Source organism: Mandrillus leucophaeus, unplaced genomic scaffold (assembly GCF_000951045.1).
Source record: "Mandrillus leucophaeus isolate KB7577 unplaced genomic scaffold, Mleu.le_1.0 Scaffold78, whole genome shotgun sequence".
Lineage (NCBI taxonomy): Eukaryota > Metazoa > Chordata > Mammalia > Primates > Cercopithecidae > Mandrillus > Mandrillus leucophaeus.
In genome coordinates, this window is record NW_012108474.1 from 1,050,473 (window position 1) to 1,068,615 (window position 18,143).

At 53.9% G+C, this 18,143-nt stretch overlaps 1 protein-coding gene across 1 annotated transcript in view; it reads right to left on the reverse strand.

The window, feature by feature from the left end:
* The window catches only part of LMF1 (lipase maturation factor 1), a 96,811-nt gene that overhangs the window by 73,350 nt on the left and 5,318 nt on the right, over positions 1-18,143 (reverse strand). The window contains exon 2 of the mRNA XM_011966913.1: positions 5,321-5,331. Coding sequence (XP_011822303.1) covers positions 5,321-5,331 — 11 coding nt within the window. The remainder of the gene's footprint in view (positions 1-5,320; positions 5,332-18,143) is intronic.

The following is an 18,143-nucleotide window of genomic DNA, read 5'->3' on the forward strand; positions in this document are numbered from 1 at the left end:
CGCCCCCACGAGCCCATCCCCACGCCCCCACGAGCCCACCTAATACCCCCAGGGGACCCAGTGGTGCAAGATGGGGTAGGATCGCCTGGAGGCAGACACCTACAAACACCCAAGTCCATCAGGCTAAAATCACAGATAAATTACAAAACCATTTTGGGGGCCTAAAACACTCCAAAGGCCTTGGGAACCTCTTGGTCTTCCTCTGGGACTCTATCTGGGCACAAGGACCCTGCAAAATGGCCCGGGAGCTGAGCCGGAGGAAGCCCTGCCCTACCGCGGCCCCTGGGGCCTCTGCCCCCTCCTCACACAAGGGTGCCCCCTGGTTCCAGGACCCCTCACCATGAGTCTCTCCTTTCCCTGGTCACACCTCAGCGGCCAGTGGGGTCACAATGCTGTCCCATCCCGTGCCCATGCCTGAAAGCCCGGCCATCCCTCCCAGCTGCCCAGGCCTGGGAGGGGCCAGAAAGTGTCTCCAGAAGCACTGGGGACCGGCCCTGGTCTCAGTCCCAGAACAGCGGCTGTGGCCTTTGCTGTTTCAACCTCACCAAACTCTGCAGATGGGAGCCCCTTCCTAGAGCCTGCTCTCCTCCCAGAACCAGGCGCTAGGCATGGTGCCCCATGTGGGATGGGAACAGTGCTGGGGGGACAGGGACCACGCTGGAGGACGGGGCCCACACTCGGGGGATGGGGCCAAGCTGGGGGGACAGGCCCACACATTGGGGGATGGTGCATTGCCGGCAAAAGCGGCCTGGTCCTGGAGGGAAAGCAGCCGCCCCACGGAGCCCCGCCACCCACTGCTGCGGGTCCTCTCGGGTTCCTGCATCCTTTCCAATGCACAAGGGCGGCTGGAGGCTCCAGAGACTCCCAGATCCAGGCTCACTGAATATCAAAAGGTGCACTCGCCGCAGGCGGCAGGAAGCAGCCGCGCTTGGGGCTGCGGAATTCATTACCGTCAGGCTCCTTCTTTGAAGTGAATGTTACCAAACTCAGCAGCCCTCAAAGCTCAGCTCTATCTAAACTCCAGCAGAAACACGGACGGCAGAATGGGGTTTAACAAATATTGTGGTTTTCCTGTGTCCTGGAAAGCGCAGCCCCGACGAATGTGCCTTCCTCCTGCCCAGCAGTCGCGTCCGTCTGAACGGGGCGCGGGGCCCTGGGACACAAAGCCCAGGACAGCAGCAGGCGAGCTCACCGGAGGTGCTCTTACAACAGGAGAGAGATGCGAACAGAGACCCAAAGACCAGCCTGGGCAGCACAGTGGGACCCCGTCTTAACAAAAAGTTTAAAAATCAGCTGGCCATGGCAGTGTGCCTGTAGTACCAGCTAATCAGGAGTCTGAGGCGGGAGGATGGCCTGAGCCTGGGAGGTCAAGGAGCTGAGATTGTGCCATTGCACCCCAGCCTGGGCGACAGAGCAAGACCCTGACTTGAAAAGAAAAGAAACGTAAACGTTCTGTGGATGGTGTGGTCATCCTGAGAAAAAGGAAGACACTAGCGAAGCGGGGTGTACGGACTCCCAAGCCGGCGGCCATTTCACTAACAGCGGCTGTGTGTATTTCAGGCCGGTCCCGCTCACGCCCATAGCATCGTGGGAGCATGTCCCGGGGAGCCCACACCCAGCCGTGAGCCCTCAGAAGATAGGATTTGCTACTGGTGAAATGTTAGGATCTTTGACTGGCAGCTTCTGCAGACTGTGCTGGGTTGAGAATGGTCTGGGGCCAGGCACAATGGCTCATGCCTGTAATCCCAGCACTTCGGGAGGCCGAGGCGGGCGGATCACCTGAGGTCAGGAGATGGAGACTATCCTGGTCAACATTGTGAAATCTCATCTCTACTAAAAATACAAAAATTAGCCGGGCCTGGTGGACGGCGCCTGTAATCCCAGCTACTCGGGAGGCTGAGGCAGATAATTGAACCTGGGAGGCGGTGATTGCAGTGAGCCAAGATTGCCGCCATTGCACTCCAGCCTGGGCAATACAGCGAGACTCAGTTTCAAAAAAAAAAAAAAAAAAGGCCTGGGACCGCCCAGCAGGGAAGCCACAGCTATATGCAGAGTACGTGAGGTGCGGCCAACGCAACCAAAGACTAGAGCTTTTCATTTCACTCAGCTTTAATTAATTGTAAAAACACATGTGCCAGTGGCCGGGCTGGGTGGGGGCCCTGGAAGCCTGGACCACCTGGAGCCAGCTGGCTACTGCCTGGGGGCGCGTACTGCCGGAGGATGCTGCTTTCCTGGCCGCAGGGTCCCGATAACTGCCCCCACCCCCCACCCCCCCATGCCCAGAGCCACCTGATCTCCACTAAAGCCCACTGTGCAAAATGAAGACAAGGACGGCATGAGATGGACACAGAAGCACACGTGGCTCGCATGAGGTGAGGAGCACAGGCACAAACTGCCTTCTCCCAGGCCGCCCCGAACAGGCCACAGGGAAGGAGCCTCCCCAGAGGTCTCAGGTCAGGAAGCCTGACCTCCAGTGTCTTTGGTTTAGCTGTTCTGAGGCCCAGCGCCCAGCGTCATACCTCAGTAACTGGCAGCTCTACGTTCTCCAAGATCAGGGAAGAGAGTTCAAAGACGCGTGGCCGCTCGGAAGGCAGGGAGAGCTCTGCCGAAGCTACTATGAGTCTTCCGAATTTCTGAGCGACAGTCCAAAGTGATGTGCTGAGCCGCTGCAGGGTCAGACACAACATGAAACTCAGGCTCACGAGGGCTCCCAGGCGGAAAACATTAACATTAACGAGTCAACGATTCGCTTCTGAGTCCCTACAACTACCACCTGCCACTAAAGAATCCGTTAGAATGTGTGACGCGCACCTGAAAACACCCAGGGAGACGCAAAGAATCAGGTAGACTATGTGATGTGCACCTGAGAACGCCCAGGGAGACGCGGGCACAGAAGACGGGCTTCCGTTGGCTGGGAGCGCAAGCACAGCCCCTGACGGCGGCCCCACAGGCTCACATCCCACCCCCCATGCAGACCCCATTGCTTTTGCTTCAGCAAGTGGTTGGGGACACAGGAAGGTGGCTCCAGAGTCATCCGGCCCCTGGACAGCCTCTGCCGCTCCAGCACTGCCTCTGGGAGTCCACTTCCCCAGGCGCTTCCCCCACACCCTACTGAGAGGCTGTGTTCCCCAGGAGGCCTCACAGGCGAGGGCACGGGGAGGGTGGGCTCCAGGCCGTCTCATCCTCAGCAATGGGTCCTGTGGCCTCGGTGCTGAGACAGGGCAGCACTCGCAGGCCCATCCCTCACAGGGAACACACACGCATGGGCTGCTGCTCCCTGAACCTGCCCCGGCCCACCCGCTCATGGGGAACACACAACCTTCAGCCGCTGCTCCCTGAGCCTACCCCCGCCTGTGCGCGGCCCCAGCGGTGCTGGCCGTGTGCACTGGCCTCACAGGACTGGGTCTCGCCATCATTGCTCAGGATTCACAGCATCAGACAGCAGGGACTTCTCCTGCTAAATACAGGTGTTAGGACCTAAAGGTTTCGCTGCTCATAAGAACTGGGAAAAAATAGTATTGTTATAATTTACTATTTTAATTTTTTAAAGTTTTTTTGTGATGACAGGGTCTTGCTACGTTGCCCAGGCTGGTCTCGAACTCCTGGGCTCAAGTGATCCAGCTTTAGCCCCTAAACTGCTAAGATTATAGGCATGAGCCACTGCTCCTGGCCTGTTATAATTTTAAATAAATAAAATTTACTAAGAAAAGATTTGTTTATCTAAGTGTTGAAGAGTATAGTTTTCTCTGTGGGCATTTTGGTACTGAATGCATCCTGACGCACTCCGGGGGAACCCGGGGACTCCGGCTGCCGCACACGCTTCCTTACATCTACTGGCTCCTCCTGACACAGTCTGGGGGCGCCCGGGGACTCAGGCCACCGCACACGCTTCCTTACATCTACTGGCTCCTCCTGACACACTTTGGGGGAGCCCGGGGACTCAAGCCGCCGCACACGCTTCCTTACATCTACTGGCTCCTCCTGACACAGTCTGGGGGAGCCCGGGGACTCAAGCCGCCGCACACGCTTCCTTAACGTCTACTCGCTCCCACACTCGTGGGCACTCTGCTCCCTTGATGCAGCCACGCAACTGGAGGGCACAGAACCAGCTGGTTCCGACCAGGGTGGTGTCAGATATGCAAATTGAAAAGGAATTCCTGAAATAATTCATTGCTTCTTGCTTTAAGAAAAACACGGAAACAACCAACAGATGTAAGCATGCAGAGCCGCACGCCCTGACGGTGCACGCTGAGCCAGGCGGCACCCAGCAGCCAGGAAACCCATGAGTGACAGTGGCCGAGGTGGCCTGGTCCTCTGCAATGACAGGTACCTGCCTTTTAAGGTGATTAAAATCAGGAATAAGATTCTTTTATATTTACATTTTAACAGATTCTGATGATCTTCCTTTCTTTGATTCGAACCAAATTTCCAGCATCTCTGGTATTCAAAAGGAATGAAAATATGTGAGGAATAAAAGCACGAAGACAGTGACCTCTACCGCAAGCACACAGGCCCTAAGGCCTGAGACGGTGAAAGGGGCAGGCAGAGATCCACGCCCAGACAGGCCGCCCCTGCTCTCCCAGGAAGGGGCCGAGAGCCAGAGAGGTCAGGGCAGACACAGCCTGAGTGAGAGGCCCAGGCCAGGGCATTCACCAGCAAAGACCGGCGCTTCCACCTGCGCCCCGAGGTCAGGGAGAAAGGCAGGGGTGGGAGTGGTCATCCATCCCAAGGTCCTGGAATCAGGTCCACTTATCAAGCCACCGTGTGTCCCATGACATTCTGGAGGCCTCTGGGCCCAATGGAGGGTGCACCCACTGTCCTCTGATCCTGTCCTGCCCACTGGGCAGCTGCCCTCTTCCCGTCCTCCAGTATTGACTGCGTTGTGTGGACGGGGAGGACCTCCGATCCCCTCCACCAAACAAAGCACAAGCCAAAGTGCCCCCCAGCGTCAGCACCGTGAGCAACATGAACCTTCTCTATGCCGAGGTGCACACAGCCTGAGTGTCCACGGGGATGGGCCCGTGGGTGCTCTGCCTCTGCTCCAGGGCAGCGGTGGGGAGACCACACCTGTGAGATGCCTATGATCACACGTGCGGCCATCCGTGTGTAGGTGCCTGGGACCTGGAAGCCCAGGAGCTCCCACATCCAGGGAGGAGGCACGGATCAGATCACAAGCACTCACCACTGCCATCCGTGCATACTGGGAAGGCTGACGGCAGAGGCTAAGGAACGGGAGAGGCCAGGAAAAGCGTGTGAAGATACATACCAAACACACAACGCTCAACTCTCGCAGAGCTTTCTCTAAGTGCCTCTCACTTACCGAAGGAGTACCTGAAAAACGAAAGAAGAAACGTGTATTAACACTTTGGCTTGTCTCGACCAAAACCCAGTTTCCCCTCCGAGTGAAGCCCACCCCGGCACCCAGGACAGTGTGGGGTCAGGGAAATCCTGCCGGGGGACCTGCCCGCCGGGCATTAGGGGAACAGCAGCCCCTCCCCACGGCCCGCACACAGGCAGGCCCAGAACAGGCAACCAAAACACATTCCCAGATACACCTACTATGTACCCACAGAAATTAAAAATACGTATTTTGCGGATGACTGAATTAATGCTTATTTTTTTGCAGCATCAATTAAATGCCACAAAAAATGTCACCCTTTGGAATCTGAAAATTTAAGGACATCACATGACGTCGAGCGCAGATCATTAGAAAACGGATCTTAAATGAAAGGAATTGGTGGGAAAGACTGAGAAAGGCCTGAATCGCAACCAACAGGGGCTTCAGTGATGCTGTGACCTGCTTCTCACCCTCAGACAGCGGAGCCGCGGGCAAGTAGCACGCGTGTCTAGAGGACCCCAAATCCCAAACATGGAGCCCCCCGACATGCACCGAACACACAGCTTCCAACACATCCCATACCTGCCTCAGCCTCTGGCCTCTCTAAACCCACCCCACCTCAAGACCTACCCTTGGACTCTAGAAGAAACCCCCTCTGCCACCTATGGTCCTGCAAGAGGCGGGCAGGACGCACCGATGCCTGTGTGAGGAGCCCTGCCTCAGGTGCTCACTGCCATGCCCGACGCAGAAGGCACAGTATGTGGTTCGTGGACATGAAATGTACACAACAGGCCAGTCCACAGACACAGGCCGTAGATCGCCAGGTTTCTTCTGAGGTTGATCAGAAATTTTTTTTTTTTGAGACATGGTCTCATTCCATCACCCAGGCTGGAGTGCAGTGGTGCATAAGTTCACTACAACCTCAACCTCCTGGGCTGAAGCAATGCTCCCGCCTCAGCCTCCTGGGTTGCTGGGACCACAGGTCTGCACCATGATGCCCTACTAATTTTTGTATTTTCTATAGAGGTTCTGCCATGTTGCCCTGGCTGGTCTAACTCCTGGACCCAGGCGATCCTCCTGCCTCCGCCTCCCTAAGTGCTGGGATGACAGGTGTGAGCTGCCCCGGCCAGAATGTTTTAAACTTGGTGCTGATGGCGTCAGAGTCCATGAATATGTACATTGACTTGTACACTTTATATCAGGGCTGTCTAATCTTTTGGCTTCCGTGGGCCACAGTGGAAGAAGAAAAATTGTCTTGGGTCACACATAAAATATACTAACACTACTGATGGCTGATGAGCTAAAAACAAAACAACTCATAATGTTTTAAGAAAGTTTATGAATTTGCTTTGGGCCGCATTCAAAGCCATCCTGAGCCACGTGTGGACAAGCTTGCTTTAAATGCAGTTTTACGGTATGTGAATTACATCTCGCTAAAGACATTAAGCAGCAACGCTGCCTAATGAAATCTGTAGGAATGAAAGGCTACAGGGTGTGGGACGGCCCGCAGGGCCACTGCCCGTCCCAGAGCTCCCTACACCATCCGACCTTTGGATATGTCTGTGATTTTCCCCCTTGACATTACAATAAAAGCACAGCAAAGGCCATGACAAACGACATCTGAGCTGTGAGGGAGGTGAGCAGGGACAGAGCGCTGGAAGGCTCATTCTTCAACCACATCAGGTGTGTGGCTGCCTCAGCGGCTCTGATGTCTTTTTAAATCATCCCTTACCCGGTAGAGATCCACACTATTTATAGGTAAAAGAGGATTAAGTCTGGATTTGCTTTTCACTCCAGAGGAAGGAGGTTGGGAGGGAGAGAGGGCACCCTGTGGGCTGAGGAAGGAGGCCGAGGAAGGAGGCTGGGAGGGAGAGAGGGCACCCTGTGGGCTGAGGAAGGAGGCTGGGAGAGAGGGCACCCCGTGGGCTGAGGAAGGAGGGTGGGAGGGAGAGAGGGCACCCCGTGGGCTGAGGAAGGAGGCTGGGAGGGACAGAGTGCACCCCATGGGCTGCAGGATGCACTCCCTGCCCCCATTTCCAAGACCAAAATCTTCCAAGCAGCTGCTATACATACTGGCTAATGCTAGAAATAAATTTATCCCCAAAATGTTCCCAATACATAACTTTAGTTGAACAGAGAAAGGAAAAGGAGCTGATTTTTAAAATCCATAAAGAATAAAAGCTTTGCTCTTTTATTAGCCAGGTGTGGTGACGCACGCCTGTAGTCCCAGTGGCTTTGGGGCCGAGGCTGGAAGATGGCTTAAGCCCAGGAGTTCCAGGCTGCAGTGAGCCAAGATCGCGCTGCTACCGCACTCCAGCCTGGGCGACAGGGCAAGAGACCCGATCTAAAAAGATGCAGCCTCACGCTTTTATCAGAAGGGACCAAGGCCTAGAAGAGTTTCAGTGACTCAGTGCCACCAAAATACAAGTGTTGAGTGGAGAAGGGGTGAGCCCAGATGCAGCTGCCTTCACGTCGGCTGAGGGTGTTTCAAAACGCATTCTTGTCACTTCACCTGCTTTGAATTTTGAATTTCAAGGCTGCCTGATAAAAGATTCTTTAAATAGCAGGTTTGAGCTAAGGTAATGACATGAAAAACTAAAACGTCTTATTACTTTCACAGCTTTTATTATATTCTCAACAGCTGGGACTTACGTTAGAAGACACCGACTCCATGCAGTTCTCTTGGGGTTTGTTCTGCTGTTTTGTTCTTTAAAGAAACTCACGTCCTTCCTCGGACGGTGGGACGTAGACTTTGCTTTTGGATGGTCGGGTTAACGCGCTCCCTCTGACCACCTTGTGAGGTCAGGAACCTGCTCCCCTGTGAGCCCCCACACCCGACTGACAGGCCGTTGGGGTCTCTGTGCTAGGGAGGCAGCCAGACCCCGGATGGCCTGCAGATGCTGCACACGGCTCCCGCACAGGCCCTGCCCCCTTGTACTTCACAGGGCTCCTGTTTCTACAGGAAGCCTTTGATTTAAAAGCACATTTGGTTCCAGCTATTTATCATCTGTAAAAAGGCCTCATGTAAATATTTGTTAAATTTTATGCTCCCCATTTTGGGGCAGGCTAGTTGTAAATTTGTAAGAAATCTTCCACCTCTGGCCTAGCACAAAGAACTCTGCTGGAGGCCTGTCTAGAAAGTGTGTAGTAGGAACTTAATCATGAACCATGTTCTCCTGAACCACGCCCGGTTCCTGACTTGTGTCTGCAGCTGACCACATCATCAGGACTGAAGTCTTTGTCATGTGGTGAAGGCCAAACGTGTGGATTTATTTACAGAAGTTACCAACAAAAATACCACAGGAAAAGAACAGCACCTTTGGGTGAGAACAGCTGGGGGGCTTCCATGTCTACCCGCCCCACAGGGGAGGGGGTGCAGCACCCACCATACGGCTGTGCCTCCCACCCAGTCACCAGGACGGGGTGCCGGCTAGCACTGGCAATGTCGGAACACTGGGTCCCACTGTGCAGGGCCATGGCTTGCCTGGCACAGGGAAGTGCTAGACTGAACGGTGGCTTGCAGGGATGGCAAGGATGGTGCTGGACGGCGGCTCACAGGGATGGCGGGCGCAGGGCTGGACGGCGGCTCGCGGGGACGGATGGCAGCTCATGGGGACGGCGGGGACGGGGCTGGACGGCAGCTCGCGGGGACGGACAGCGGCTCGCGGGAACGGTAGGGACGACGCTGGACAGCGGCTCGCGGGGATGGGGCTGGACAGCGACTCGCGGGGACGGCGGCTCGTGGGGACGGCGGGGGCGGGGGCGGGGCTGGACCACACATACCAGGTCATCAGCACCAGTGAGGCAACTGGCTCACTGCAGACATGACTGCTGCCACCCCAACGTTTAAGTTCATACAATAGAGAAAATAAAATGGTAATAACAAGAGGTGTCTTCACAAACATCTGTTGCCTGTTGCCACTTACTGGAGCTGCCAAGAGGAAGTCCAGGTCCCAGGGCTGTTGGCAGGACCCAGGCTTTGAAGCCAGGCAGAGCAGGGAGCATCCAGTGCATGCGCGGCTCCCATGGACAGACGGACGGATAGACGAACGGATGGATGGGCGGTGCTCCCATTACTGTGCGAAAACCAACCTCACAGTACATATTCCATTCACTACAGGTGAGCAATTTAAAACAGGATGTAAATAGCCCTTAAAAGTGTAAGGAAAAAGTGCTGGAGGCTGTTTGGACGCAGCACCCAAGGCAGCAGTGAAAATGGGGAAAGACGGTAGACTGGACTCCACAGAGGAACCCCGTGTGGAAAGCAAAGTCCGTTGCATGCAGAACGGGATGCGGCCGAGGGCTCACACCTTCCACGCGCGTTTACCTTCTGCTGGAGGCAAAGGGCCCAATTCCCGGACAGCAGGGCCTCTTACAGCTGGATACACAAAGAACGTTCACACCAAAGGGAACGGCAAAAGCCAAACACAAATCCCCAGAGAAACAAAAAAGAGCAAAACCAAGAAAAATTCCTTGGCAGAGAAATGTGTATTTAAATGACATTATTTTCACTTATAAACGCTCTGGTTTTTCGGAAATGGGATGTTCTGAGTAGGGAACAGGACAACAGCATGCTGCCCCTGCCGTGAGCGTGCAGCCCTGGGTGGGGCTGGCGGCACCCGTCCACCAGGCACCACGCACACCCTGACCCAGCCGCCCACCTTGGGAGCTTAGTTCACTCTGTAAGTCACAACCCTGCAAAATATCCCCGCGCCACAAAGCCGGCCACTGAGGCGCCACTTCCAGCAGTAAAAAACCAGGAGCCACCACCAACGTGCCGGCCAGTGGGCTTGGCGCAATGAGCAAACTCATGTAGCAGACCGCCCTGTGGCCACCACACGCTCTGCCGAGCAGCGGAAGTCCAGATGGGTGCGTGGCATCTGGGGCCCTGACCGGTGCACTGCGGAGGCTGCCAGCACCAGGCCTTGGCCCTGCTGTCTCTGCGGCAACCCGGACCGCTCTCCATGCGGCCCCTGCCTCTGTCGGGAGCGGGACACGCTGCCCAAAGCTGCTGTCAGACAGCGTCAGCGAGATAGGAAGATGCTTGCCATTTGATGGGAAGTCAAAAAAAGTTTAGTGGTTTCCAATATTGTCATAAGGACTAGGTAATGAAAATTGTTTAAGAATTAAGTGAATAGACAGGGAATAAAACAGGATGTGCCATCTGGGCCCATTTTTATTACAGAGAAGCCCGAGGCAGCGGGCTAAAAGGAGGTCCCCAGAAAGACACGTCCACATCTTAATTCCTGAACCCCGTCTTATTTGGAAAAGGCATCTCTGTGGAGGTAATTAAGGATCTCGAGGTGAGGGCCTCCTGGATTATCTGATCACAGGCGTCCTTATCAGAGAGAGGTACCAGGAACCCTGAGACAGACCAGAGGAGGCGGCAAAGCGGCAGGGACCGGAGTGATGTGCCCACAAGCCGGGGACGCCCGGAGCCCCGAGGGACTGGAAGAGACGAGGAAGGACCCTCCCGTAGAGACTCAGAGGGAAGGGAAGGACCCTCCCACAGAGACTCGGAGGGAACTGGCACTGCCGACACGCTGATTTCGGACTTCTGGCCTCGAGAACTGTGGGAGAGTAAATGTTTCTTATTTGAAGCCTCCCCACGTGGTCACTGTCATGGCTGCGGAAGGCCGCCACGCGTCTCTCCGGCCATGGGAAGTGCTGTGGACGTATCTCCATTCCCGGGTGACCACGTCGAAGCACAGGCTGACCCACCGGGGACCAGCGTCATGGAGGACAAGGCAGGTGGCGTGGGAGGGTCCTCCCCACAGGCAGCACCCTGCCCGGGACGACAGCCACAGGAAACAGCGGGCAGACCCCGAAGAGGAACACCGTTTATTTAAAGGGAGGCGTAGCTTTAAAATACCAGTGTCATAAAAGATGGACGTCCCAGAAGAGACCGGACAACTAAACCCAGCGCCTAACCCTACTCTGCAATGTAAATGCTAAGAAGATTATTCTTAGGTCAGAGGACAAACTGGAAAACGAGCGGGAGATGCGGTCACAGAACGTCAACCACGTTAAACTGACTGCAGCGGATCCCTGCGGGAATGGAAAGAACCCTCTTCTTAGGAACGCACCCGGAAGTTCTTCGGGGTAAAGGGGTTCATCGACTGTGCCAAAGTGGCTGATAGCATCGTTCTGATCTTCTGTGTCCTCATTTTCTTTGTGTAGTTGTTATTTCAATTATTGAAAGTGACTGATGTTAAAATCTCCAAACAGAATTGTGAATTTGTATATTTCTTCCTTGACTTCTGCAATTTGTGCTTCATACATTGCGAGCTCCAGTATGTGACGCCTTTATGTCTTTGTGATCAATTAACTCTTTCAGTACCACAAAATGTCTCTGCACGCCTCCGGTAATACTCCGTGTCTTCAACTTAACTTTGTCTAAAGTTAATACAGCCATTCCAGCTTTCCAGTACGTTTATGTAGTCTATCCTTCTTTATCTTTATCCTTCCTTTTTCAACTAATTTGTACCTTTATATTTAAAGCATATCTCTTGAAAACTGCATATACTTGCTACTTGATTTTTTCAAATTGATTTTTTTTTTTTTTTTTTTTGAGACGGAGTCTGGCTCTGTTGCCCAGGCTGGAGTGCAGTGGCCGGATCTCAGCTCACTGCAAGCTCCGCCTCCCGGGTTCACGCCATTCTCCTGCCTCAGCCTCCCGAGTAGCTGGGACTACAGGCACCCGCCACCTCGCCCGGCTAATTTTTCGTATTTTTTAGTAGAGACGGGGTTTCACCGTGTTAGCCAGGATGGTCTCGATCTCCTGACCTCGTGATCCGCCCGTCTCGGCCTTCCAAAGTGGTGGGATTACAGGCTCGAGCCACCACGCCCAGCCTTTTTTTTTTTTTTTTTTTTTGAGACAGAGTCTCACTCTGTTGCCCAGGCTGGAGTGCAGTGGCACGATCTGAGCTCACTACAACCTCTGCCTCCTGGGTTCAAGTGATTCTCCCTGCCTCAGCCTCCCGAGTAGTTGGGATTACAGGCATGAGCCACTACGCCCACGTAATTTTTGTATTTTTAGTAGAGACGAGGTTTCACCATGTTGGCCAGGATGGTCTTGAACTCCTGATGACCTCAGGTGATCCACCTGCCTCGGCCTCCCAAAGTGCTGGGATTATGGGAGTGAGCCACCGTGCCTGGCCTGATTCTAAATCTCTGTCTTTTAAATGGAAGATTTAGTCACTTACATTTAATGTAATCATTGATACGGCTGATTGGTTAGTTTTTTGTTTTCAGAGTCTCATCTGGTTTTTCGTCCGCTCCTCTGTTCCTGCCTTCTTACTATAAGCAAGAGTGTCTAATACTCCATTTCAGTCACTCCACGGGCTCCTCAGCTCCATATCTTCGCACTACTTTGAGTGACTGCCCGAGGGCTAACAATAGGCATTCTCGCCTGCTCACAACGGACCTGGGGTTAATATTTTCCGCTTCATGTAGAATTTACAGAGCCAGTGACGTTACAGATTCAGGAAGGATCCCCTCCCTCCTTTGCACTAACCTCGTGTATATTACAGTTTTTGCCTCAGTTGTGTCTATAATAAATTAAGAAAAAAAGAAATAGAGAACTTTTCATATTTACCTACCTTTACCATTTCCAGTGGATTTTACTCCTTTCTGTAGATGAGTTTCTGCCTAGCAATAATTCCTTCAGCCCGAAGATATTCCTTTAACATTTCTTACAGTGTGCCTGCTGGCAAAGCTTTCTCTCAGTTTTCAGTTATCTGAAAATGTCTTTATTTTGCTTTCGTTTTTGAAGGATATTGTCACTGGACAGAACTCTGGGTTGACAATCGTTTTTCTTCAGAACTGTAAAGATGCCAGTCCACCGTGCTCTGACCTCCAGTGGTTATAAGAAACCAGACGTATTTGAATCTTTATTCTCTGAGTGTAACGTCTTTTTTTTTCTGGATGCTATCAAGAGGTTGTCTTTGGTGTTCGGTAGTTTGACTACAATATGCCCAGACAGGGTTTTCTCTTACTTCTACTGCTTACGGTATGCTGAACTTCTTGGATTTATACATTTACATAGTTCAGCTATTATTTCTTTAAATACTTGTTATGCCCCATTCGCTGTGTCCTCTCTCTGTGGGGCTCCAATCACATGTATGTTAGACCACCTGGTGTTATCCCACGTCACTGATGCTCTGCTCATTTCAATCTTTTTTTGCGTTTCTTCTTTAGCTTGGACAATTTCTAAAGATTTCTCTTAAAATTCATTGAGGCTTTCATCTACCATCTGCAACCTGTTATTAAGCCCATGCAACAGATTTTTCAGTGCAGATACTGTACTTTTCAGTTCTAAAATGTCCAATTGGCTCTTCTTCAAAGATTCAGAGACTCCGCTCAATTTCCCATGTGTTCGTTCATTAAGACTGCTACTAGGCTGGGTGTGGTAGCTCATGCCTGTAATCCCAGCACTTTGGGAGGCCGAGGCGGGTGGATCACCTGAGGTCAGGAGTTTGAGACCAGCATGGCCAACAATGGCGAAATCCCGTTTCTACTAAAAATACAAAAATTAGCTGGGTATGGTGGCACACACCTGTAATCCCAGCTGCTTGGGAGGCTGAGGCAGGAAAATCGCTTGAACCCAGCAGGTGGAGGTTGCAGTGAGCCGAGATCTCACCACTGCACTCCAGCCTGGGGGACGGAGTGAGACTCTGTCTCAAAAGAAAAGAAAAAGAAAAAAGAAAAAAAGAGGACTACTTCCCTTGAGCCCTTGTGTGTACCCATAATGGCGGCCTCAAACCCTCTTTTCTCTTTTCTCGGCTATCACAGTCAGTTTCTCATGACCTTTTTAGTTTCCTGTATAGGGATCCTATTTTCCTGTTTCTTTCCCTGTGTAGTAGTTTCTGATTCTAGCTATTATGAAAGATCATAACATCACTGAGAGGTTAATTTTGTCTGCTTCCTTTGGAGAGTGAATGAATGAGTCTGTCTGGTAAGCAGTTGAGCTACTGGAAGACGAACTTGGTCTTTCCAAAAGCTCAATTAGGGTCAGTCTAGAACAGACCTTTTCTAGGGCGAGAGGAACACTCTTCCTAAGATGTGGCCTTTCTGGGGGCATGGGCTGAGTGCCTAGGGTCTTACGCAAGTCGCCTCCGGACTGGCTGATGGGGAGGCTTATCTCCCAGCACTGTGGGACCCTCAGACTCACCACTAAGGTCACCACTCCCTACCTGCCGCTTTCCACCAACCCTCAAAGACTCTCTCTCTCCATGTTCATAGCTTAGAACAAACCCAAAAACTTAGGGGAATCCGTGTAGGTTTCTGTGGTGATGTCTCTGTTAGCTCCTTTACTCTGGTGCCTTGCCGCACAAATGTAAGCCACCCTCAACTCTGATCCCTGCCTCCTGAGCTCGGAGACGCCTTGTGTTCTGCTGGGTGCCCTAGCTGAGGTGTACAAGGCGCTCAGGCAGAAGGCTGGGGCTACCAAGGCCACGCTGTATGTATCTCCTTTCCAGGGACAGCAGTCCGGGGCACCTGTGCCACCTGGTATTTCACTTGCTGACGGTTTCATAGTGGGGAGGCTGGTCCTGCACCTGCCACTCCGCCATGGACAGGCATGGAAGCCATGAAGACAAATCTCTTATTTTAAAGTATTGTTTCAATGTGAGACATCCTCTCCCTCAAACTGCCCCTGCCAGTGTGCCCCACTATCCCAGTCCACAGGACCACAGCCACCCCGCGTGGGCAAAGGCCAGATGTCAGTTGTGTTCCCCACATCCGCCCCTGGCCTCCTTGCTGCCTGCTGAAGTCTCGCCCTGTCTACGGCCCCAGCGCCCTGAATGCCCCATCTCTTCTCAAGCGTCATCCCTGCCCCTTTAGTGGGCCCTGATGATTATGGGATGTACTCCTTGGAGTCAAAGAAATACATATCTCTTGTTAGGTTAAAAAAAAATTAGGGGGTTGGGCACCATGGCTCACGCCTGTAATCCCAGCACTTTGGGAGGCCGAGCCAAGTGGATCACTGGAGGTCAGGAGTTCGAGACCAGCCTGACCAACATGGTGAAGCCCCGTCTCTACTAAAAGTACAAAAATTGGCCAGGTGTGGTGCAGGTGCCTATAAGTCCAGCTACTTGGGAGGCTGAGGTGGGAGAGTCACTTCAATCCAGGAAATGGAGGCTGCAGTGACCTGAGTTCACACAACTGCACTCAAGCTTGGGCGACAAGAGCAAGACTCAGTCTCAAAAAAAAAAAAAAAAAAAAACCCCAGAAAATATTTGGCTGGGCACGGTGGCTCATGCCTGTAATCCTAGCACTTTGGGAGGCTGAGTCAGGAGTATTAAACTTTGAGCCCAGGAGTTCAAGACCAGCCTGGGCAACATAGTGAGACATCCATCTCTACAAAAAATAAAAATATTAGCCAGGTGTGGTGCTGGGCACCTGCAGTCCCAGCTATTTGGGAAGCTGCGCAGGGAGCATTGCTTGAGCCCGGGACGTTGAGGCTGCTGTGTGCTGAGACTGCCAGCAGACACACACAGGCTCCCACATGAGAGACGCTCACCCACCTGCCGGGCTCTGGAGAATAGTCCCCGTCTAGCCAGGAAGGTAACTGTTGTTTCAGAGGTCAGCTCACAGGCAGGAACCGAGCGCTACGCAGGAGTCAGATACCGCAGACAAAGACACCCAGGATCTGGCTTTTCCCACGCCATTTGGAAGCAGGACACGACCATGACCCGGCTGACAGAGGAGACGCCTAGGGTGGGCTCTCTCAGTGCCTGGCCTTGTGTGGCAACCGCCACCCCTCCCACTACGGGGTCCCTGAACCTTGTGAAATGAAGAGGACGTCACTTTTACCATCAAATATGTCTACGCCTTGTCAGATCCCTTCCCATGTGCTAACACAGAGACACTGGCTGCAGCCCAGTCAGGGAGGGCCCCACCCACCCAGTCGGGGCGACGCAGGGGCAGGTGGTGGAAAAGGTATTGCAGGTACTTGCGGAACCTCCTTACATCGAAGTCCTGGAGTCCAAACATGTGTTAATCATCAGTGAGAAATGGAGCACTGAGGCGGTGTCCCTGGGCGCTGGCGGCCTCCCAGCGTCCCCTCCAGCCCTGGCGCTGCTCTCAGCACTCTTTGAAATGGAGCCGCCATCCCTCCTGCCCAGGAAGGAAGCTCCAAGGGCAGCTCCCTCCACAGGAAGGTGGACCCCTGAGGTGTCCCCACTTTGGTCCAAGTTCCTGGAGAGAATCTTTCCTTCCTTCTGGGGTTGAGACGGTGGGGAAGGGATGGCGGTGCTGCCGTACTGAAGGGCAGCAAAGCAGCCTGCAGGGCCACTGCCAAAGCCAAGTGCAGACGACAGAGCCAGAGCCAGCGTTCTGGAAAAGCTGAAGCGACTTCAGACACTGCAGCAGACGCTGTGCTCAGGGCTCCCGCGTCCTGCAAGGCTGAGTGGCTTTATGTAACACGAAGGCCAGCTCTAAGCAGAGTCAGAGTCCCTCTCTAAAGTCACTTAGAGTTTTATGCAACAGTTATTAAGCTGTGGCGCTCTGTCATAAATGTTGCCAAACCCCTAGATGTTTAAATTTCTAGACCAAGAAGACAGACCCCCAAAGTACCAAAACAAAAACGTGCAAGTCCACGCTGCCACAAGCCACGCTCAGGCGAACGATAAACAGGGAGCAGAGAGAAGCCTCCTGCGCAGGCGGGCTCGCGACTCCTGCAGCCCCCCAGAGGCGGGTGGAACCCCACTCCTCCAGTGAAGCCTGCACAGTGACGTCCTCACCACGAGCGCGGGGGTGAAGGGGAAAAAGCCGCTTCACTGTCCAGACGCCCTACAAGTACAGCCCCCACCAGGCCACCCTCGCAGAGACGGCTCAGGCCAATGACATGTGTAGGGGACGTGTGTCACAGGGCCTGAGGCTTCAGGGGCAAACCACAAACAGCCATATGCATTGCACGTGCCCCAGCCCTGCGCACTCCCGTGACAGCGCCTGACCCCAGCACACCACTTCAGCCTGTGCTGACAGCTCATGGGCCCTCGGCAAAGTCAGGCCTGTGTGCTGTGGAGGGGCCCCGAGGTGGAGCCACGTCGTGGATGCCCAAGGCGTCCCCAGGCCTCCTGCCCTGCCCTGGTGACACTGTCTGACCTGCTTGTTGAATGAGGTGACACACTCAAGTGTAGCTGAGACCTGAGGAAACACCAGCAACTGGACCTGGCAGCGGTGCCCATGCCAGCACAGCCACACAGTGGGGACCCTCCCTACAGGTGCCCCGATGCCAGCTGCAGCCCTCCCTGCATGAGCCTGCAGGGCCTGGGCTGTGCTGCCAAGCCCAGATCACAGCGACCCGAGCCTCCGACCGGGGAACACCAGAGCCACAGGAGCTGGGCTGGAGCCACAGCATTCAGGCTCCCGGAAGCACAGCCGGCCCCAGACACTCCAACCTCAGCTCAGCCGTGCTGACCAGGATGGAAAACACAGGCCCCAATGCCCAAGGCGGAGCCCTGCCTGCGCCAACTCACCATCACAGCCTTCCATCCTGGGACAGGGTCCTGGTTCCGACCACTCAGCCCTGAGCTGGCCGCCTCCTGTCTCCCGCCCACAAAAGACACAAGAGCCGTCCTCAGTCTCCATGCAAAGCCCGGCTGTCCCATCGAGAGTGGAACCAAGCTGGGCACGCAAGAGCCAGCGCACTCCCTGCTTCCTACATGTCCACACAGACATCCACCCCAAACCAGCCTCCAACACACCCACACAGACACGGACCCCAAACCAGCCTCCGACACGTCCACACAGACACGGACCCCAAACCAGCCTCCAACACGTCCACACAGACACGGACCCC